The following is a 24556-nucleotide window of genomic DNA, read 5'->3' as shown; positions in this document are numbered from 1 at the left end:
GAACTTCTTCATGCAACAGGAACTGGACTCTTGCCACTTGTTTCCAGTATCCCTGTCTTCAAGATCCAAGTGCATCACAGACAGGTACCAAGACCTACTGAGCTATTCTTCATCCCACAGATACCATTATGCATTTTATTACTGAAGGAGCCTTCAGAGTTCACCACAAGCACTGAACATTCTGGGTCCAGAAACCTAGCCTGAAAAAGTTACGTAAGTTTTAACCTTTTCCTGGCTTTTGTACCTCACAAATCCAACCATGTCCTTTGTTTAATAATCAGTCCATACCCTTGTGGAACACATTAATTTCTGAAAATCCCTGTTTTACCACAAGATTATAGACCAGAACAAATTTTTGAAGGGTCATCCCTAATCAGGCAGAACACAAGCTTCTTTCCCATTCTCTGTCTCCCATTTTGATCACATAGGTAGCCTACACCCCTCCAAGAGCCTGCATCAGCTCCTTTTTGGCCCACACCTGCTGCAGCAGGCATCACTGCCCCCATTAGTACTGCTGCCCCTACTTCTGCATTCAGACTTCAACTCAACCAGCTGTACTGACAGCTGACTGCATCCAAACATGAAGCACAGTAGGCTTGCTGCCATCCCCTGCTGTCACTGCAGTCACTCTATGTTGCAATTGTAACCTCACAGAAGAGCACAGAACTGGAAATGACCAGTGATCAAATCTTCAAACAGTATTAAACAATGATTTTCAAAGCTTTGAAGCTGTCCTTATTATAAAATAATTAGAAATCAATACAGAATTTCTATCAGTCTTCCATAAATTCCAGATTTTCAAATCTAGATCTACTTTCCTCCTAAAGTTGCCAAATCTCTAAGGGAGAAAAATTTGTTAAAGAAATGCAAAGCAGAATTTCAGTCCAACTGCAAATACATATATAGCCAGTTAACACTGGTTTTTTTTGGGTTTGCTTGTTTGGGGGTCTTTTTGTGTGTTTTTGTTTTGGTTTGGGTTTTTATTATTTCTTGTTTGGTTGGGGGTTTTTTGTTTTTTTGGAGTTTTGGGTTTTTTTGGGTTTTTTTTCTAAAAAAAAAACCTTGAAAGCAATTTTATCTTACTTGCTCAATTTAAGTTTTTTTGTGAAGGCTACTACAGGACATTCTCTCCATGCTGGAACATCTCCAAGGGCATGGAATATTAGGAAGGTACCTAAACATGCCAGCCCACAGTGAAATAGTGGCCTGAAATAATGCTGGTCACAACACTTATGAGCAAAACCGAGGGTGTTTGTTGGAGACCCTGGAATAGAAGCTCATCTAGACAATACCCCACCCTAGCAGTTAATCCTGTCCCTTCCCCAGTATACACACTGCTCAGGAATGTAGTGGATAAACGATTTTGAGTGGTTTGCTGTGGAGGTTCTTCAGTTTAAAGATGAAGTTGAGGTCTAAATCTTTTAAGTTCTGACAGGTCACTACATATCTAGCCAGAGCACAGATCGGAGCTGAACAGAATTTTTAAAGTTAATTTTATGCAAGCCTCTTTCAGAGCATATTGTCCAATCACCAAAAACTCCCTTTAGCAGTCTACTTTCAATATAATACAGTTTTGCTACAATTAAGTTTAAGTTTCTTTCCTAGTAACTAATCAAGCTAGCAAAGTTAAGGACTAGAAGCTGAACATATCCTAGAGAAGATGGCTTCAGAGACACATCTGAAGACACAGGCTGAGCATCAAGATGTCAACTTTATAAAAAAAGTTTTCTACTCCTTTATGGTTTGATCTTTATTGGTGAAATGCAAATACTTTTGGAGGCCAGAAATATATTTTTGATACAGTTCAACATCACATTAACTGTTGGGAGTCCTAGCAAAACCAGCTTTTCCTTCTGCAGGGAGTGAGTGATCTGTGCTCCTTAAAAGAATACTCTGTAGACAAGTTTAAACTGCTTAACAGTATTGAAGTTCAGACTTCAAGCCTCTCCTCTGCCTATAGCCTCAAATATATGATCACAATATGCTGAGCCCCTGCAGTACCTTCATTCCACACAAACTGACTACTGGAGTGTGTATCCAGCACTCAAAGCCAACAAAGCGCCCACAGCCACAAGTACAGCTCAGAATGCTGCAAGCTGTTAAAAACCAAGTTTCACCCAATTAATAACTTGCAATAAAGCAAATATCTCTTCATTCTGTGTACTTCAGAGTAGAAAGACAGTCAATACATTGGCCATGTTCCTGGCAAGCCAATGAGAAGGATTACAAGCAAGAAACCAAATACCACAGCTGGCTTAAGTGCATTTGTTCCTATTCTGGTGACTTCATCAGTACTGGCCACAAACCACACTAATTAGCAATTACTCAAGTATTGTAGCAGCTAATTATTTCTCAAGCCTAGAATGTACTTCTCTGCTGTAATTTTTAGACAAATTGTATTTGTTATGTAACAAATTGGATTCTCAGCATCTTGCAACTGAAATATGACATTTTGTTTAAATATTACATTAGAAAGCCCACGTTCCAATAATTTCAAAATAGATTTGGTATCACCAATATTTATAGGATTTTTGTTGGGATGAACTGACAAGTTTTCCATTCATTATACTTCACCATCCCACCCACTATTAGCTTAACTTCTATTGCATTCTAAAAGGTTAAAAATCTTTAGCATGCCGACTTCAAAACAGATCAGATTGGTAGAGGTAGCATCTAATTACAAGATGTAATCCCTTCTGCCTGAGGCTGCTGGTTAGAGAACAGAGTGGCTGAAACATTGGAAAAATAGTTCTTTTAGCATCTGTTTGTCAGTGGAGTCAAGCGACTTAAGATAATGATACTGTTGTATCAAACCCCACTAGTTCAAGCTCAATTTTCCCAGTCAGGAAGCCAACTTTTCAAAGGCAGGTAATGAGCAGGGTAATAACTACTACTGCCACTTGCATGTGAGAGTATTTTACAGCCAAAAGTTCAGGTATAACCAATTAACATTCCTTTGTCCTTTGCTGGATTCTTGTCAAGTTCAAAAACCTGCTTTTTGCCCTCCTCCAGGATTTATCCCTTCAAGATTTTTATAAAGCATCTGTTCAAAAGAGTCCTAAAGTAACACTTGCATTGAGCACCAGTTTTATGCTTTCATATGGCAAACATTGACAGATGTGCATAGAACTGCCTACGAGGTCAGAAAGACCATCTTTCCAACAGGCATTTGTTAATAATGAAAGAGTAGCTGTAGTTTCTCTTTTAAATGTAATTCCCTAGCTTATACAATCAAAGATTCATGTTCCCTATCATAGACTGGGAAGGGAATTAATTCTCAGAGCAGCTCAGATCTATGGAGACCTCAAATAACTTAGTATTCAAGAGTGTAACCTCAAATAATTTAGTAAGAGAATTTTCAGTTTTAAATTTATTTTTACCAGATCATCTCCAAGCTGTTGATTGGATGCTTTAAATTAGGAAATAGTAAGGACTTTCATGCAAATGCATGGAGTACAAACAAGAAAAATCAGTTCCCAGTCTTACTCCATTATGCTATTATGTTGTTTGAGTAAGATTAAAGTCTCTTAATCCTGATGAGATTAGTAATGAGTCAGCCAATTCATGTTTATGGAATTTTAATGGAGAAAAGTAAAACAATTCTGATTTCATGATGGGACACAAAAGCCTATATTGCCATAAGATCTACAGACGACTCAGCTTTTCACATATCTATTCTGTTTATTTAAATATATATTAAAAATCAATAAATATGAGATTTATCACAAGTCAGTAACCTGCTAAAGGAAGCCTTTCTATATTCCCTTTCTCTGAAAAAAATTATATCAAATATTTCCTTTCCAAAAGGTGAAGGGAAGAAAGGAAATTCCAATTGTCTTTTCCAGAGCCAAAAGGGAGCATGAAAGTACAGCCAGGTTATGCTACCTTCTGTTTTGCAAGGCATCCTTTGATTAACACTGAAGGTACTGGGTCCCATCTGCCACCAGTCTTCGTCCTACAGCAGCCAGCAAGTTTCCAAACTTATATAAATTTATAAAATAATAAAAAAAAATGCAGCTTGGAGAAGTTTTCTACTTTCCATAACTTAGTTCTCCAAGTTGTTGACATTTCTCATCAGAAATCCAGCAAGATACTAAAACATTAAATCATTGCAAGAATTTGACTTCAAGCCTCAATCTATCTCAAGGCTCATGGCAAAGAAGCACACTAAGTCCCACAACAGAGAGAGTATGGTGGCCTGAAGCCCCCACAACTTACTGAAAGAAAAGCATCTTGAAGTTTGATCTTGCACTACTATTCACAGATAAACAGAAATGCACCATAAAATTAAGCACACTCTGAAAATAAGAATTATATACACATTTCACCAGCAGAACTACTTGCCTATCACTCACTCCATAATTATACCTCCTTGGAGGCTTCTTATGGTTCAGCTCTAAACATTGTCCCATCTATACATACTCAAGTGCAGCTTTTCTCTTTTTAAAAAATGCATTTTTAAGATACCTGGCATACAAAGGAAGAGCAAACAAGCATTCCATAAAGCTACCTTTCTCTCTAGATTATCTTAGTGCTACCTAGAGAAAGTGCACTTCACATGTACAAAGCGCTTTTGTGTCCATAAACAATTATTCACCAAGCAATCACAGAGACAAAACCAAAGACAAACCAACTTTGTTATCCTCTTTTGTATTTTCTGCAAAGATAATCACTAATATGCCTGTTCTAGTGGCTAGAAAAACTCAGAGGCAAACATTAACAGATATCACAGGATGAGTCTCTGATCTCAAAGCACTCCAGAGCAGTCTTCCAGTACTGAAATGCAGGAGATGCCAGATCACCTCTATTCCCACTGTAAACACACCCACAGCTGCAGTGTTGCCAGCACAGTGTTATGACAAGGCAGAGGAGCCAACTGCACTTCCAAAGACACTCTTGCACTTGGACTGCCAGACCATCCCTGCCATGTATAGTAGGAATGCAGCACTGTCAGCTGAAGTCATCTCTGACTTCCATGAAGACATTCAGGACTAACAGAACATTGTTCTTAAAAATAAAAAAACCTTGCACCAGGAGCAAATTAGGTCGTAAATTTCACTAGCAAGATAACCAACTTCTTACTCACCTTCATCCCAACTGGATCACCTCTTCACAGAATGCACAGAAACCCAGCCTTTCAATAAAAAGGAGCAATGCCTATTATATATCTATTCTCTAAAGATAATACTGAATCATCATAGTGAACTATTTTCAGTTTTGTGAACTCATGTCCTCTCACCTAGCTTGTGCTTTACTAACTTGGGCCACAAAACCAAAGCAGCATGCCTATAATAAATAGTCCTTACAATCCAGCTAACAGTGCTTTTGTCTCACTCTTATCAATGCAGTTGCTTCCACATTAAGTAGGCCTTCTACTTTAGAAAGTTAAAATATTGATGTCAATAAAGAAGACTAAGTACTTGCAAACAGTGTAATACTATCAATAAAGAGAATAGGTATTTTTATTTAATCCTTTTAATATCCTCTCAAGTAAACACCAAGAAAAGCCAAATATTCACTATGTTAGGATAACTCTAGCTTGCTCTAAGTAGCCTGAAGCCACTACATCTTCTTGCATTTATTTGCACTTACATTAAGCCAGCATTAAAAATGCTATAGAGCTCATTTACCTTTTTTTTTCTTTCTAGGGGCAAGAATGCTAAATATCTGTAATGGGAAAAATAAATACATTTAACAATATCTTCCTGAAGTGACAAAATGAAGCAAAGAAATGCATTCTTCATACCCTGTGGCAGTACGGTACAAAATGCCTTTTAAAATGAAAGGCCACACACGCACAAATCCAAAAGCAAACTGCCTCACTTACCAATTCTTGCTTAACAAAGCCCTACAGCCTAACTTCTGGTGACTGGCCAAAGTCTAACAGACATGAAAGATTCAGAGGTAACACACTGAATCTCTGTGCTTGTAACTTAGACCAAGCACAGTCTTTCCCCTACAGGTTCTCAAGGTTTAATGCAGCCCCAACACGCTTCTCATAAAAATGTTCTAATGATGACTGGATCCATAGGAACTCCCTTATGGGCAATCCTCATCACACATAAAAATCTTTTATTAAAAAAAAAAAAGCCACCACCACCAACAAAGACCTCAAAGGAACCTATAGCAGGCAAGCAGGCTATAGGGTAGAGATAGCTCTGTTCTAGCAACTGCAGATAAGCAGTCTGATCAAGACTTGGGGAAAACTGGCTTCAGCTACCACAGGGAGATCTAGAACAGCTCTACCCAAATCCAGATTTGCATCAGATGAAAAACCCGTAGTGGGCATCTTCTGCCATCATTCAACTTCAGGTTACCCACTCTAACTAGACTTGCCTGAAACTTTTAAGCCCTATGAATTATTTACACAGCAGCTCTGCTACACTCAGGACATTAGCAGGTACCCTCAGTGCTGACCAAGAGGCAGCAGGGGAGGAAGAGGAAAGGCAGCATGCAAAATGCACCACTAGCAATGCTAATATTGCAGTATTCACTGTTCAGGCATGGTTAATGAACTAGGCTGCAGATAATGAACTGAATTTGTCAGAGGCAGCTTAGACAAGCCATTTACTTGCTATGCAGCACCTCACAACAGCTACATATGGACAGAGCTGCTCCTACCCTTAATGGAGTAAGGTGAGTGATGAGTAGGGCTGCTAAACTTTCTTCAGCCAATAGCAATCAGACCACAAAGACCATCCCACTGCTTTACTAAAATGTAAAAGCACTGTGAAAACAATTTATTCAGGAAGTCAGTTTTTTTCTCATGTCTGCACGTGTGTACAGCTATCGTGGAAGAGCTCAGCAGAAGGAAAACACACATTAGGAAAGCCCTGTTTCTTCAAAGCATCTTCTTTTATGCAGGCACAAGGATGAATATTTTGCCTTGATCAGGTATGGGTTGATAAAAGTATCAAGGCATATTTTAACACTTAAGAACAAAACATGGCAGACTGCAGCTCTACTACCAACCCAATCAATGCTGGCCCCTCTACAGTTTGTGACAGATCCTACTGCAAAAGCCCAACAAATCCAACACCATGTCTTTATCTCACCACCAACTTCTCCTCTCACTGGGAAGGGCTCAGCCAGCAGCAAGCCAGCTATGTCTCAGGGAGGACCACTTCCTCACTAGTGCTGCTGACAGCTTAGACATCCTGAAGGCTGATCTGAGGTAAGGCATTGTGAGAGAGTGGCCCTGCAAAGTAGAGCCAGCTTTGAAACAGTGGGGCTCCCCCAGCACCCTTGAGGACAACTCACAATTCACACTTAATAAATCCCCCAAAAGTCTCATCTTTTAAACCCAAATTTGTCCAAAACAGCAACATTACATCCTCAAACCCAGAAGTCCACACTCTAGAGGATCTTAGCAGAACACCAGTTTTCAGGAAGACATTTAAATACACGACCATATGGGCATACCCTGAGCATACCTATATGCCATACAGGACAGCTGAAACTATCTTTACAAGAAGACATTCAATTACAAAGTGGGAACTAGAGTTTAAGCCAACTCCCTTAAACCTCTGGGTCTCAAACCCATACATCTCTTTTATTGCATGGGAGGAACAAAGATTGATCCAGAAGCAATTTTTATCATCAAGGACCAACTGATGGATACAGTTAAGCATAAAGCTCACTCCCAGCATTTCTTCAAACCCCTGCTCTCTGCTTTATAGCAACAAGACACGTGGTTTAGAAGACAACAGGGAAGGATGACTTGGAAGAAGAAGTGACTAGGCTACTGCAGAAGCAAGGCCTATCTTACCTCATCCTGACTCCCTTAGATGAAGGTCCTGCTGCTCAGCACAGGCATATACATCCAAGCACTCACCTTAGACACACCTTTGAATTGGCATGGAGCAGATCCCATCTGCATTGCTAAGGGCTTGCACAAGCCACCAAAATTAGCCTACCTAAGAGGGTACCCCAGCATTATACTAAAAGTTCTAAGGATCGAGCGTTAAACTAAGAGCAGCACATTATTAATCAACTATATCCTTACTACACTGCTATTTTTGCCATTCTCCAAATGTGTTTAACATAGAACGAAGCAGATATGAAAAAGATAACGCAGGTAAACTCAATTATAGTCCATTCTCTCCACTGAGGCAACTTTTAAATAAAAATCGTATCAAGTTGTTGATTAAGTACTTAGAAAATATGACTGCAAGGTACTATTATAGTATACAGAACCTATCATGTACCAAGCCATGCAGGCTCATATGGGTTATGTGGCTTATTGTATTCATTAAAGGTTCACTATAACTGTTAGTGGGTCTGTTAATGGAAGCATTCGAGAGAGGAAATTGGCAACCAATTAATTCTCTCTAATTGCAAAATACTTTCAGATGTCTCATGCAGCATCTAAATGCCCTGCAGAAAACAGCATGTAACTGCATAGTGTAGTAACTAATAAAATTAGTCTATTGTGTCCTTATTTATCTTTTAGTAATTTGTCTAATTTAATATCTGCTAGCTACATTGAAGTCTGACATAATACAGGAACAAAATTAATACTGTCTTGTTAAACAAAAAGAAAATTTTAGCCCTCCTCCTTCAGAACAAGGACTGTTCAGCAGTCCCACACGATGAAGGGAACACTTCATAACCATGTAGAAGACTGCACTGAATCTCAGAAATATGAGCATAACCCACACAAACTCATCACACAGCTTCCATGAGAGCAACAAGAAATGCCATCCTCAATACAGAGTGGACGTCATGAAGTTGCCTGTCACTAGCAGAAAGTCAACATAAACCTGAGAGTAACTATTTCCAGAGCTCTTGGAATAACAGATACATGGCAGAGGGACTCTGCTGTCCTCTATCACCCTCACAGCACAGGGCATGCAGAGAGGCAGCACATTGCTCACTCATTTTCTGGCTCTAAAAGACATTCTTCTTCTGTTTAAGGCACCTTCAAACAGGAGCAAATATGGTGGTGTGAGAATTAGCAGCCCTCCCAGAGGACTGCTCCCTGGCAATTTCCAGGGGACTTGGAATACCAGACAGAAATTCCCACCTGTCCAAGAGAAGAGCTGCAGCAAAGGGGATGGAAGAATGGGCACCTGCATTTCAGGTTTTTTATATTTGGACCTAGAAGGGTAGTTACTGCACTCCCAGCCTTTACCACCAAATGAAGGATCTAGTGCAGAACCTCTTATATTGATTACAACTGATCTGTATCACCAAGGGCTACCAAAACCAGAACACAGCTAATTATGTTTAGGGCAGCTTAACAAAGATATATCTGCACTAAGCTCCGAACAGACTTGTGAACTTAATGAACATCTTCCATGTAGGACAAGTTTATTTTCAGAGTAATGGATGTATAAACAGACCTACAAAACAGAAAATTCAACAGCAGTTCTATGTTTAACCAAGGACAAGGAAAAAAACTGCCATCACACGCCTCTGCCTGTCCCTGTCAGGAAGAAAGCACTACTGACAGATAAGAGAGGCTTACAGGTTTGCAGTATCAGCCAGTCTTATCTCTGCTCTGCAGCCTTAGCCAAAACACCAGACCAAGGATGAGAATAAAGCTGATCGAACTACAACCTCATGTGGTTTCTTCCTTTTTCCTTTGAAGCACATTATATGAAAAATATAATTACCAGTTATTTTAATGCTGCAGCCACCTGCTACTATTATGCCAAAGTCCTATACTATAAGCATAGCTGGAGATGTTTTCCCCAAGAAAGTATTTTTATTTTTAAAATCCCAGCCTTCTTATATGGGTTGTTCTTCCTGGAACAGCTATGTTGTCTGCAGCATCTGTACTGGATCATTTTTAAAAATATTCTCTCCTCTCACCCACCACCCCCAAAGAGAGATAATAGCTTCAGTGGCTTGATCTCCAGAAGATATATTATTATGCTTTGACAGATTTTTCTGGTAATCCTATAGCTCAGACCCTGAACTGCTGCAGACTGGTGACAGTGAATTTGATTTAGGCAGAGTTATGCTGACCTGACCTGCTGAGCCCACAACCTTACAGGTCTCCTGCTGGGGTCCACACAAAGCTTGTCATTGCCAAAACATTAAGTGCTTCCTTTCCATTGGATCAGGAATTAGCTTGACCTATTGCATCATTTCTGAGATTTTTAAGTACATTTGTACTGTATCCATCTGTCACTTTTGAGACATTCCAATACCTGTCTGCAATAGGGAGAGTTTTATTGCAATTGCTTCTAGAATGAGCAAAGACAAGAATCACAGACCTTTTCAATATTTAATTATCTCGTATTGCATAGGCTGCTGCAAATTTAGAGGAAATTATGTTTATGACTCATGTGCTGGTACTAGAGGAGTTTTTCATTAAAAAGTGGCCCTAGGGAGGAGAAGGGGAAAAAAAAAGCCTAAACCAACCAACCACTGCTGAAAGCTGAATATCACCACCTGGCTGACTCAATTTCCAGTGACAGTGCAACCACTGAGGCACAGCAAGCACTGGTGTTTCATTCCTAGGAAAGGCTTATCAGCTAGACTTCAGATGAGGAACCCAAGAGGTACTACACATTCTTCAGGACAGAATTTCAGACAGTCCTTACCTCTAGCCATTCCTGGATTTTATACCCATTGTTTAAGTCTTTTTGTGAAAGAGGAGACACTTTTTGAAATAGAAATAGTCATTCTCACCCCTAATCTAGGTTTCATACCCACTCCCTTTTTTAAAAAAAAATATGAAAGCAAATACTTAGTTCTATGAAGTAACTACTGGAGACAAATTCCATATAGCAGTTTTTTCTGGAAGACTGCAAGCCTTATTGCTCTTCACTCGACAGACTATTACAGAAATTATTTAGTCACATATGAGCAGAAGTCCCAAACTAATAAGCATTAATTCGCTATTCCACATTCAGAGGTCATTAGAAATATTACTGAAACACTATTTCCACACAGCTGTTCTATTTTGCCGTGAAGAGCAGAAGTACTCAGTGGAGAGAAATCCCTCCCATTCAGTTACTGTCTTAATACTGAGCTCCTCATCAAAACAACAGTTTCTTGCCACTAATGAGCCCTAGATCCCAAGAAATTTGAAGGAGTCTCTTGCATTAAGCAAGTATACCTTTCATCTTTAACATAACTCCTACAATGGAGCTATTGAGAGCCATCACTGTAGTGCTCATGTCATACAGGAACACAGAATTACAGGAAAGAATTATGAATTTGTAAGTGTTTCCTCTCAGGGTTTAGGTTTTGACTATGCATTTACCAAGGAATATCTAATCAGAAATAAATGAACAATCATTACAATAAAAGCAGACATAGGTCTTGCTTCCTAGTAGATCATTACCTTAGCTCTTATCTTACCTTCCTATCAAAAAAATAGGTCTTCAGCTTTCCCACGTAGAAAATTGATGAAAAGATAAGTCAGTATCTACCTCAGAGCATTAGAGTTGAACACATCAAAAATAATTTTTTTAAACAAGCACAACCCTCCCTCCTTTGAAACCAACTTACCTGACTGGAATTCAAAGCTACAAAAAAGTACAAGTTTCCTAAACACTACAGCTTATCTTACCAAAATCTCTACAGACGTGACCTTTTTCTACTTTTCCCCCTTTTAAAGTCTTCCTATCTGTGTGCATTAGCTTCTCTCCCCTACTAATTATGCATCTGGGACTCGTTAGTGTAAACAGAGCTGTAATAATTGTCATCAGGTAGAACTTGTTACCTAGCTAAGCCTTTTTTCTGGGGAGGAGCACAACCTATTGAGTTTGACTTGTCACTCTGTTACCCACCTCAATGAGAGTGTCTAATGGTATTTTTACTGTTTCTTTTTGTAAGTGTTGGTATTGCTACAGCTGTCTTTTACAATTTTTTTTGTAAGTTTATTTGTACTATCATGGTGTTAAAGCCTGTACAAACAATCAGTAGAAGTTGTTGTCATTTTTTCTGCCCATTTTAAAGCTTAGATCTTCTTAATTAACTTATTATTTGAGTCATTTTTCACAGTGCCTCTTACTGTAAGTTGATTTTCCATTATAGGTGCATATAATAGGAAAACTCCTTAAATATCTCTTCATATCTTTTGGTGCATGAGGTAATTCTAAAGCATATATTTCTGCTTTGACCTTAGTTTTATCTACTTGCCTTTCTTCTGTTAATCCAATTCTATTTTTGGCCATAGCCTCAGTCACAGCATAGTCTTCTAGTTGAAGCACTGCCAATCTTCTTAATGTAGAACTTCCCTTCCCCCTTTCTTCAGGTTGTTAATCACTCTTTGCAAATTTTAGTCTACTAAACTGGATATATCAATTTTCTTATTAGAATTGTTTATGTCAATATAGAATCATTGTTAATAAACAACTTAGACAATAAAAAATAATGCCAAAAAACCTAAAGGTATATAGTTTATAAAATTACCTTGTAAAAATAAACCTTTCTAAGAAGCAGGGAATTAAATAAATTGTCGTGTTCTGGTTTTTTTGTTCAGAATATCCAGGTGTACTTAGTTTCATGAGGTCTGACACCACCAAAGCCAGATGACAACAAGTAAACCTAATGGCTGTAAGCTTACCTGACTAAAGAAATATTTTTGTGTCTGACCCTCTGCTTCTGAGAACTATACAAACACTGTGTAGCTGTCTGTGATCTTCATCTTGCCCTCTGAAGTAGTAACTAAAATTATTCCCTTGCTCTGGAGCCACTGATGACAAAATACTTGAAACTGCAGTGAAATAGCTTTAGCTCCTCATGAAGACAGGAGCTACCACATCAATGCTACTTTTCTCTACCTCAGTAAATTTTGTGGCTTCTGCTTAGGATACTAACGTTTTATTACTGAACACTAGTTTGTGTACAAGTTGTGATGGAAATAAAAAATATGGTTGGTTGGTTGCAGTTGCTGAGTCCCAAATTAATGACAATGTACTCTTCAATAGTACCATCTGCCCTGACAAGATGTGAACTGGTACACAGAAATATAAATGTTTTCATCTCATCAGAGGGCAAAACTGTTCTGATTTATTTGAAGCCTGTAAAAGAATGATGCAGAAATTCAGCAAGATGCTTGTGTCTGTAAAGTGCTGGGTGTCTTAAGAAGGGACCTTAATTTAAAAAAAAGGGAGGAGATTTCTGGTAGGAAGATCGAAGATTAACTCTTGTCCTTGGTTGTCAGGATTTCTGTATATAGAAGATGACAGTGATAAGAGAGTTTAATGTCTCTGTAAACAACAATGTTCCTAGCAGGAATGGCAAGTACACACACCCTGGGAATCTGGCTGTCTAATGAACCAAAAAGTACCAAAATGAATACTAAATTATTTAAATCCCCTGGTATTTAGCACTAACACAAATTGCATTGTCTCAACCAGATCATATCAGATTTATTATTACAGCTATTTTATTCCCTATTTTTCTCTCTTTGGGGTTTTGCCAGAAAGCCCTCAAAGAAAATGGTTTAGGTAATTAGCTGGCAGGCCAAAACTTCAACAAAACCATCCAGTGTTGAGGACTGCAGAAATTTCTTTGCAGCCCAGTCTTTCTTAATGGTAAAAGTTTAGGACTGCTGAAGTCTCTCACTTGAACTCCTACCAGAAACAACATGGCTAAGAACACATGAGGGAGAATAGTATGGAGTCAGGGGTGGAAATGGCCAGAGATTTAAAGCAGGTGCATCTACTGTGACACAAACCGGACTTCTTGTTTTCAGTGGAGATCCTGAAGCTAAAGAGGCCTTCTTGGGTCTACTGTGGGATTTTGGATTTGGAATTTTGCACATGTCCCACTCTGTCACAAGAGTGGTAATGGTATTGGGGCCACGCTGTGTGTGGAAGATACTGTCTTCACAGTCCCAATTAAGAGACCCATGACAGAAGGGCTACCTGGAAGGCACTAGGGAAAGTTTCATCTGTGTTCACTGGACAACTTTAGTGACAGTATACATTGCAACTCACAGCAGGAAGCTCACCTTCTCCAGAAAATCTATCTTTAATTCTTCCTATTATGGGGGCTCAGCACTATACAGAAAGACCTGAAAAAATATGTCTTGGTTTAACCCCAGCTGGAAAGTAAGTACCATGCAGCTGCTCACTGCTAAATCCCAGCTGAAACTCAATGTCCAACTCCAATTTCACAAGAGGGAATGGATCCAAAATAACTACAGTAATGACTGATACTTGCACTTTCCAAAGTGTCTTAATTTGGGACCCAGACCCCCCAGGCTGTTGGGGTTTTTTTTCTGTAAGAAGTGGACTCTTTCTCCTCAGATATTTCAGATCTTTCTAGCCACTCCTTTCTCCTTCTGAAGACTGATCACCCCACTTTGTTACCATAATGATGACTAGTAGGGTTTAAAAACTTTTCAAAGACAAATTTCAGATTTGTAAATAAAATTACTTTGATAAGAAAGAGGGTATTAACTTTTTTCTTTTTTTTTTTTTTTTACTGAAGATTGTGGGAAAACTTCAGCAGGGATCAGGATTTTAGTTAAGGACTGATAGCGAATGCTTCCCCCTCTTTAGGCAGTGCAGGATTAGGATAAATTTGGTGGGGGCAGGGCTAGCATTCTCTCCTCCTGTCTGTCTGCTAGGCTCTTGTTGAAAGCTCCTTTTTTCCCCTATGACCAGTCAGGTAAATGGCACAAGGATGGCTTCCAGATGCAGACTTGTCTTAGTGAAACTCTGGGAAGAAGATTTGACTGTTAATCTGTAAAGCAGAGGTGGTGCCCTCCCCAGCCTGGGCAGCACCTGCATACCTTAATTCCCCTGTCTCTTTGTCCCAGTTCAGAACAAGGCACCAGGATTGATGTCAATGATGTCAATTGATGTATTTCAGTTCAGTGGCCATGGGACCACTGAAGCAATAACTATGCTGAGCCTTCCCAGTGATCCAGAAATGTTGACTAAATGTCATCTGGAATTCAGATTCAAGCTTCCAGGTTAAATCCTGATTCCCCGCTGTGTAACTGATATGACAAATGCAGATGTAACCTCTGTATCTGTTTCAGAGTTCTAACGGCTGATGTTGACTTTGCACATACCCTTTCAGCATCTTTTGTCTCTCATTTACAAATAAACACCATCTGTTAAGTAGGGTGATGTATGCTTAGAGTATTTGAAGGCACAAAAAAGCCTGGGGAACTTGTTTCACGTATCCTTTGTATAAGCATTGGGCTGAATGTTCCCCAATCTCACGGGCACAGAATCTTAGAATGCCTTTACTGTGTTTTGTACAAATAGGCAGAACAGTGCTGGGTTGACAAGAGATAACACCTGAGCCCTCCTTCTATTCAAAGTAGAAAAATTTATCAGGGTGATGTTATTATAAGGAGATAAAGACTTTGCTTTCACTCTTTCTGACTACCTCCTCATTTGATAAAATCAAATGAATGGGTTTGGTCACCTGCATTCAAGAAATCAGGAATTAAAAATCACGACCTCACAGTCCGTTTTAAACAAGATGTCAGGCTGCCTTCTCTCCTTTATAGAACCTATACGCTAATTAAATTTGTGTTAATCCTGATTTCCAGCACTCTAAAAGAAGGCAGATTCATCAAACCAAACCCTTAGTTAAAACAAACTGACACATTTTGTTGGATCCATTATGAACTGATACAATCATGGCTCTTCCATTTTAGTCAAGTGGAAGACAAGTTCTCATTTACCTTCTTTTTGCACTAATACCCCAAGGCAAGAGTTTTCAAACTGTTAATTAGAACTAGAACTAACAAAAACATCCTATGTAAGGGGTGTGAAATATATTTAAAATCCATGGTATGTCTTGTGATCCTTCATCATAACATGAGAGTATTGAGACTAATTTACTGACACTTCATGTTCATTTAAACTGGATTTAGTGCTCACTAAAAGGTGTAGGGTAACTACACCTGTAGCTGTCAGGAAAACCTCCTGTGAATGTCATGTACATGGATGTGATATTGTAACTATAGGGATTGTGTCACTTCTGTGAGGAGTCCAAATAGGTGGTTGGATTGGGTCAGCCATTAAAATCAGCATCATGTCAGCTTTGCCTTATCACACCTTGGCTTGAAATACAAAGCTCTGCATCTTCTGTTTTTAGGTCTTTTCGCTCCATTGTATCTTCTAGTAATTTTACTGTCATGTAATTACCACTCAGCCAGCAGTCTGACAACTAAGAACTTCAAAACAGACAGGCATATAGCCACTCCTGGGGCTGGAAAGAAACTGTCCAGGAACTTTTGTAGTGGGCAGGATTCATTATGAAAAGTTGGCAATAATACTAATCAAAAATCTGAGAGCTTTCCTAACAAATACTGGAATAACTGAAAATAATATATTTTCAATATTGATAATTAGTTTTTTGCACTAAAAATAAACCCTCAAACTGTGTAAAATCTGGGGTTTTTTTTCCCAATCCTCAACTGTGTCAGTGATCTTTCCCAAATTATCCTTTGAGTGCACCAGCTGAGAATCAGTTATCTAAAGCTCTCAGATGCCATGTCTTACATACCTGCAACTGCTCCAAAAGGCTTAAGTAGCTTAGCTGGAAAAGATAAGAGACTGAAAGGAAAATATTTGTGGCAAGCCACACTTAAAAGCTGTCCCAGAAGCAGAAAGATGTTGCTGCAGAGACACTCAACTGCCTTTTCAAAATCCAGTATATTGCTCTGCTCTACCAGGTATATGTGCAAGAAAGACTTTGGGATTAACTATCCCTTAAAAGAACATGTTGACAATCAGTCTCTGCAGATACTGCCTGTAACAGATATTCCAGTATTTGTACTACTACAGACATAATTAAAATGTGTCACAATACAACATGGTACAGGAAAACAAGCCTGGAACACCTCCCTGTTGCAGTAAAAAAGGTAACATAGGTGCTTAGGATATTGCTTCACAAGTAGCGAATCAGTCAGATTCAAAGATTATTTAAAGGCTATACTTGACAGCTCAAAAAAGACTAGCCAAAGGAAAATGAAACAGCCAAGAGTCTTGCCCTGTAGCAAAATCTACAGAGCATCACTTGACAACCTTCCAGAAGTACAGAAACAGATGACCTGGTTGTTCCATAGGGCCCTCAGCAAGGCTTCACTACAATAAAAATGCCTTGTGAATTGCTAATTGGAGAGTGATCACTTTTAGATGCTGATATCAGCTTTCAAGTGATCATCCAAAATACCATCTCGAGTCAATGGGAGCTATCAGCTTAAAACTTCTTGTAGAGGGAAGGGGGTTAATGGTAACAAAAAAAGGGAATGCTTTAGAGCAACATCACTCACAAAGCCATAGATTCCCAGGTTAAAAAAAAACCCTGCAGAGTTGGCAGAGATCAAGACTGCACTCAAACCTTGTGGCAGTGGAAATGCAATACTAAATGACTATTCTTTCTTTGCTCAGTGAGTTCCATAAGGAAGTACACCCAGCAGTTCCATCATCTTGGTGATATTCTAGGACCCTGAACAGACAAGCAGATTTCCTTGCAGTCATTTCACTGTTAGATATTTTAATCCTTCATGGAACTAGAGTGGCATTTCTGCCAAATCACACTAGTAGGGCAGTGCTTTTAGGTCTGCCCAGAAAAGGAGAAAACTGACTCACCCAGCACAGGGAAGTACACTAAAAGCAGATACTGCTGGAAAACTACAATCTGAAACAAGAGTCCTGTGGAGAGAGCGGCACAGAGAAGGAATAAAACAGTTTCTATAAATAGGCAATACATGTGTCTGTTTCAATGGAGTTATGAATACTCAAGTAGCATAAGAGAGTTCATATATTGGCTATACAGCAAGTGGAATTTTAAACTTTTATTAAATACATTCATTTCATTTGATCCTAGAAACAGAAGGGTAGTTAAATCTCTTATGTCCTCAATTAACTCCTAAATAACGTATTCCTTATCATCTGAGTGCTTTGATCTTTAATGAATTTATTAATAGTGTCACCTCCCCCATCAGAGTACGGAAAAAATGTTTCTTCTGCCACTCTACTTAGGATCTTGCTAGGAAGTTGCTCCACAGTAACTGTGCTTAAGTCACCTTTTTCTAATTGAGCGTCCTAAGCAGAGGTATTTTAAATTCCCTCCAATTCTAATGCAAACCAACTCTCACAGCCAAACAAGCTTTAAGCAAAGGCAGCAGAAGTTCAGGTCGGCCTCCAGTTAGCCCTGTTGCTGTCACCACCTCACTTTACAGTCGTGCAAGATCCCAAACAGCTTGAGAAGGTTCCCCTTTGTGCTACTACAGAAACATAGTAACGTAGAGCATGGGGTTTATTGGGATGAGCGCATTGTCAGAAGGCGTAATTGCCACTGGTGTTTATAATTGTCCCTGGTGTTTATAATTGTCACTGGTGTTTACACAAATAGGATGGGACCTTTGATGTGATAGAATGAGCTGCACATTATACTGCACTGTGTGCCAGTTAAACGTGGATGAAAAGCAATGGGAGGTCTGTAACACACTGAATTACCACCACACAGTTTGAGTATGTGCATGAACAAACATGGACTAAAGCTGTCTGTCCATTCAGTACTAACTTCTGCCACTAAACTGGTAGCAGTTCAGTCTTACCCTGGAAAAGTTCCCCATCACAGTGCAGAATTTCTGTGTGCCAACACTATGGTTGCAATCATCCTGCTCAATGTTTCAGTGACTCTTGGTGATGCTAACGGGTGGTTAAAGCACTTGCTGAGGAAGTACACCCCCCTGGTCAGTCCCCACTGTCACTACTCCTGCCAGGTACATTTCTCTCAGCAGAATAGGGCTTTTATTCTTACTTAAACAGTTTTAATAACAGTTTTTAAAGAATTTGTTAGCTCAGCACTTTGCTGATCCCTTCATAGGGGTTGTTTGCTTAAAAATGCATCCAAGGCAACTGCTGATCCTCCTGCAAAATAAGATGTACATATCCCTGCGAGTAGAGGTGATGAGAGTGAGCTTCAAGGTTAAAGCTTTGTAGCCTTCACCATGCTTCTTACACCACCTGAACCTGCCTCCACAAAACCAAATCACACCTCATTTGAAGCAGCAACAGCCATATGTAAAATATTGCAGAGCTGATGATATATTTCACCTGTAGCTCCTGGGCATTTTATCTGTATCTATAGGGATTATGTCTAACCTGTATATGACTACAGATAAAATCAAAGAATCATTACAGTTGGAAAAGACGTCTGAGATCATCAGGTCCACCCTTTGACTGAATACCACCATGCCCCCTAAACCTTACAGCAAAGAGCCATGTCTACTCATTTTTGAACACTTCCAGGCATGGTGACCCAATCACTTCCCTGAGGAGCCTGTTCCAATGCTTTAACCATCTTTGCTCAAGGATAAAAGCTTTGACCAAAGTACAAGTGCCTGTGTAGGGTTTTAACTGCTCCGTATGATGCTTCCCAACAGTTGCAATCATGGTAATTATATCACAGCACAAAAATAGCACAAAGAAATTCTTGCATAGACATTTCTCTGAAAAATGGAAGAGACAGATACTTTACAAGGAAAGGACTAAGACTCTAAAATCAAAAACACAGCATAAACTATAAGCAAGTATTTCACAGGAAAAGTAGATGGAAAACCATGTCCTGAGAGAAGATTCTGTTACTACCTTTACACTAAAAATACTTTTCTTGCTGATGTGTATCACTGAGCAATTGAAAAAGACCACAGTAAATAATATAGAGATCAGTTATACCTTTAATCCATTATAAAGCTGAAATTCGATTTTTTCCCCTAAAAATAAAAATGCCATTGTAATCCAATGTCTTATTGACAGTTTCTTATTTTTAGTGATTTTAAGGAGGCAGGAAGGAGAGAAGAAGTTAGTCTTTGATGTCTGTGGTTACAACAGTAAGGAGCTAGAGACTTTGAGAATAATTTAAATCTAATCAATTTAGCTCAGTTGGTACAACATTACAGCAATAAAAAGGTTTACTTGTACAAGGAAAAAAATCGATTAATGAGCAAATGCATAAAAAAGAAGCGCAGTGATCATCTGAGTGGCAGAAGGTGACTTCCCATCTCTAAATTCTCCTTTTCATGTCATCTGCTTTTCTGGCAAGTGCTTTATACCAGTGTTAACCAGGTTTAAAATTCTATCAAATATTCCAGATGCACTTTATACTGTATTAGCACATATGGAAGTCACACTACCAAGTGCAGGGTGGTCGAAAATCTGAGATGAAAAGATATTGTTAGACGATCACAGAGGCAGTGTTCTTCTTGACTAAAGAGGAATGTCTGTAAGCTACTGAAATGCTTTACATGGTATGAAAATAAATCTCAGTGACCCAAACTAAAACCTAATACTTTAGATTACCAAAACTCCCTCAAAAGTAAACAAAACTAGCAAATAAACTAAAAGACTTCAGAGCAGGAAAGATCTCTCTTCTAAAAAGGAAAGGAGAGAGAACATTTTGATACATGGATGTCAAAAAACCTGCAATGGATAGAGACAGTTACCTGACCCTAACTAAGGATGACAATAGGGTGACCAGTTCCCCCTCCACACCATTCAGCTCAGAAGGGTCTTGAGATTTTGCAGTGCCACCACACAACCACATCTGAACTGCTTGTTAGTGGACTGTGGCTCAGTCTCCAAATGTATGCTCTTACAGTTGGGTTCACACAGCCCAGAGCCCCTCACGTGAACCTGTTTGGCCCCCACAGACGGCAGGTCTGCACGTCAAGCCACAACATGCTGTGAAAAACAGAGCTACTGCCTTTCTGTGTCTGGTCCCCGCTGGGATTCAGATCATACAGGCTGGTAGTGAGCCACATCAGCACTGGTCCCAGTGAACAGGTAACCATCTGATGGCTATTGCTGACACAAGCAAGGCAGTGGGAATGCACACGAATGGGGAAGGCAGGACTTTCTGGGTGGCAGAGAGATTGGTTCTGGTTGTCCTAAGTCACCAGAGCTGGCTCTGGTGTACTAAACCAACTACAATCAACTTAATACTAGATATTACTCTTGTTACCCTTGAAAATATTCTATATAGGAAATACATTGTTCAAGAGCTAGAAATTGATCTTAATGCTAACCAGCAACCCCCACCTTTCTTCAAAGTATCATCTAATTTGGATTCTTCTTATGTCACACGCAGGGAACACGTAAAAGTCTGAGTCTGTCTATAGATAAATCCCAGCTAGAAGATCTGGGAGCCCCAACCACCCAGCGCATCGAGGCACAACTTAACCACCTAGATCCATGAGTACGATTGTGGATTGTGGGTGACCAAGCACTGGAAATATTGAACCAGAACCCTCTGGACACAATCCCATCCAATGTGCTTTAGGATGACCCTGCTTGAGCAGGGAGGTTGGACTCTCTGTGGTCCCTTCCAAACCATCGTGTGTGATTCTGTCATTGACAAAAGCTGAAGCTTAAACTCCTTATGTATGCTACGCTGAAGCTAAACATTCTCCAAGTGCCAAGCACTGAAAGGAGCCTAGGTTTGGATTCCAAAGGTTAAGTCACAAAAAGATCTGCCAAACTGCAGTTCTGGGAAAGGAGCCTCCCTATCAAAGGACAGGGTTTTAGATCGGACTGCAGAAGTGGACATATCCCCAAACACTGGAAAGTGGAATCTGCTTAACTGCAACTGTTTCATCTGAATGACTTAGGCTGAAGGTAAGTAGGGAGGGTAATATGCTAAATCCTACCCTGAAACCTTACCATTTCCTCTGAGCAGGCATTACACACTTCTTTGCTCAGCATCCCACTTACTTCTGCTATGCAGAAGTCCCTGATGTTCTGTCCTTGCTACCAAGCAGTGAGACCAAACAGGAAAATGTTACTAGAGTGACCAGGTTGTGCAGAGGAGCCAAAAGGAAGGTGGCTTTCTTCTTTCAGCTAGCTCTAGCCTGGTTCCATGAACTGAACAGCCATGAGTGGCTAAAGGACATCTTCAAATACAGCATCATCCAAAAGCAATCCAGCAAATGCTCTCCAAGGTGCTCTGAGATTTAACCCAAAGCAGATCTGATCAAGAAATGTGCACATTTCTCATTGAAACAAAAAGAGCTAAAACAGCATTATACTACAGTTTTACTCACCACAGAAACTGTACTAGGCACCTAAATAATTTGCACAGGAATGGGTGTCTGTAGGTCACCAGCAATGTCACTGATGATTCATCTATGCCCAAGCAGAACATACCAGAGATAAAATCTGAATGCACCTTGGTCCTACAGAAGTCAGTCTTTTGTGAGGAGAATCCTACCTTCAAAGTCTTCCATTTCTGTCTACTTCTTTTTATGAACTAGTTGGAAAACAGTTTCCTAAACGCACCTCTTAAGAAACCCTGTAATTGACCTCTCCGCAGGCTCACTGCAGTGCCTGATGCTCTCCCCACTCCTGGTCACGGGACAGAGGCCCCTGACCGGCGGGGTGGGTTGGGGGACCCCTGTCTCCCCTGCACCGGCGGTACTGCCCTCTGACCAGGAGAAATGTCCCTGTCAGTAACTGTCAGAGCCAAGAGGACGAGGGGCTGCTCACGCGGCGGGCTGAGGGTGCCGGGGGGCCCTGGTGGGACGGACGGGAGGTGCGGCAGCGCCGGGCCGGGGTCTGCAGGCGGGGGCGCGGTGCCCTTGGGGCCGGGGAGCGGGGGCCAGCGCCTCGCCCCGGCCCCGCCGGAGGCACCTCCTCGCCCAGGGGAGCCCCCGGGGGCGGGGAAGGCACTGCGGGATCCCCGAGCGCCGCGGCCGGCGGGGCGGCAGGGCCGGGCGGCCGCGCCATGGAGGCGCCGCTGCTATCCCTTCCCTTCCCTTCCTTTCCGCTGCGCCTTCCTTCCTCCGCCGCGGCGCCTCCTCCCAGCCCGCCTCGCCTCGCCCTTTCCTCACCGGCCGAGGAGTGGATCTTGGAGGATTTCCGCCGCAGGGACATCTTCAGCGCGGTGTCCAGGCCGGCCCTGTTCGGCATGGTGCGGCCGGCCGGGGCGCGCTGGCCATGGGCCCCCCCGCACGCAGACGCCGCGCTGCGGCCGCCGGCTCCGTCGCGCCCGGGCTGCGGGGGCGGGCGAGGCGCTCAGCCCCGGCCGGGCCCAGGGATGCCCTCCCGGGGAGCCGCTCACGGCTCCGTGCGCCCGCCGTGAGCCATCGCGTGAGGTGCCATGAAGCCAGGGCCTGGGTTTGGTGGGGGTTTTTGAGGTGTCTCTCTAGAGCTAGTATTTTACTGGACATTTGGGGCGCATAAAGCATCCCAAGAAAGCTCCCGCTGGGATCAGGATCCCTAACCGGGCTTCTTTGTTCCGGTTACAAGGACATCTTTCATCACTGTGGCATGCTGCCAGCCTCATCACAAAAGATACCATTCCTTCTCAAAACGTCCGGTAATTCAAGGATAATAAAAGAAATAGAGGAAAGATTAATCAATGTAGCACTTACAGCACATCACCTTTCTGTGCAAAACATTTGCAGCCATGAGAATTTACCTACTAAGGATAGGCAAAGAAGGAATGTAACTTAATAGAAAAAAAAAATAAGATAGCACCTCTGAATCTTTACAGATCCTGATCTTAATCAGGCATAGCTAGCAGCAGTTGCCACATCTTAAGGGGTTGCTTTTTCTACCAGATGAGCTTCAAGGTGGAATGGTTTCAATGAGGCAGAATCACCACAGGATGAGGATACATTGAGTTTTGGGAAGATCTGCTGCATAAGAAATGGCCCCCTGTATCTTGAAGGTCTGTGACAAACAGCCTTAAGTCTGTATATCAATCCAGACCCCACAGAGTTGGCTACCACACATAATGGGTAACTTGGGTTTTATTTCAAAGATCATAAATAATGCTAAACCTCTGAATCTTGCTGTACTTTGGTATCCTCATATACAGCATGGAAAGTGATACTTTCTAGCTATGACTCCACAAAATAGAAGTAGAAATAGAACTTAGAAATAGAAGTATTGTTGACAAACCACTTTGAACTTCCTAAACTCAAAGTAATCCAGAACTGTGGCATTTTAGACTGACTGCACTGAATGCATCCAGCCCACTGGAGATGTGTGCTTTGTGACAGGGCTGCTGCCGACAGATATTTGCCTGTGAGAGGCTTTTACTCATGGATTTTATCACTCTGGGAGAAGTGGCCCAAGAGCTCTTGTGAGTGAAATCATCCAGTTAGGACAATGCCCAGAGCTGGCATTCCTTTCCCATTTCAAGACCATGACATAGAGCTGGTTATTTTCATGAACATCATTTTCTCCCTCAGCTTGCTCTTTCTCCTCTCCACAAATTATTTTCTGTTGTGGTCTGTATCTTTGTACCAGAACAAATGGCCTGGGGAAGAGGGAATCACTTCACATATATTGTTAGCTAGTAGACAAATTAAAGTGAAGTTCACTTTGGGTTCAAACTGTCAGATCAAAGTCAAAGAAAGTGCTCCCAAAAAAGGACCAAAAAATGAATGGCAACTCCTGGATTCATGTTTACTCTTTCATCAGAAATTAGCCCTCAGGTGAACTGTATTTCCAGTACACTTAAAGTATTGTGGACTGTCAGCCTGTGAGCCCATGTAGCAGCTGAGTGCACTCGTTCCTTCACATGCACTGCACTTGCTTTCACCTCTGCACGCTCAATGTTCTCAAAGAGTGCTCCAGCCAGAACACCATCTGCCTTACAGCCTTTA

At 40.9% G+C, this 24556-nt stretch overlaps 1 protein-coding gene across 2 annotated transcripts in view; it reads right to left on the bottom strand.

Moving 5' to 3' along the window:
• The window catches only part of ATP8A2 (ATPase phospholipid transporting 8A2), a 319087-nt gene extending 296187 nt beyond the window's left edge, over positions 1–22900 (bottom strand). For both annotated transcript variants that reach the window (XM_036404098.2, XM_054518567.1), the window contains exon 1: positions 22772–22900. In XM_036404098.2, the coding sequence (XP_036259991.1) occupies positions 22772–22850 (79 nt within the window). In that variant the 5' untranslated portion in view covers positions 22851–22900. The remainder of the gene's footprint in view (positions 1–22771) is intronic.
• Between the last annotated feature and the right edge of the window lie 1656 nt (positions 22901–24556).

The sequence above is a fragment of the Molothrus ater genome, chromosome 2 (genome assembly GCF_012460135.2).
Source record: "Molothrus ater isolate BHLD 08-10-18 breed brown headed cowbird chromosome 2, BPBGC_Mater_1.1, whole genome shotgun sequence".
Lineage (NCBI taxonomy): Eukaryota > Metazoa > Chordata > Aves > Passeriformes > Icteridae > Molothrus > Molothrus ater.
This window is presented reverse-complemented; position numbering and strand designations above follow the sequence as displayed.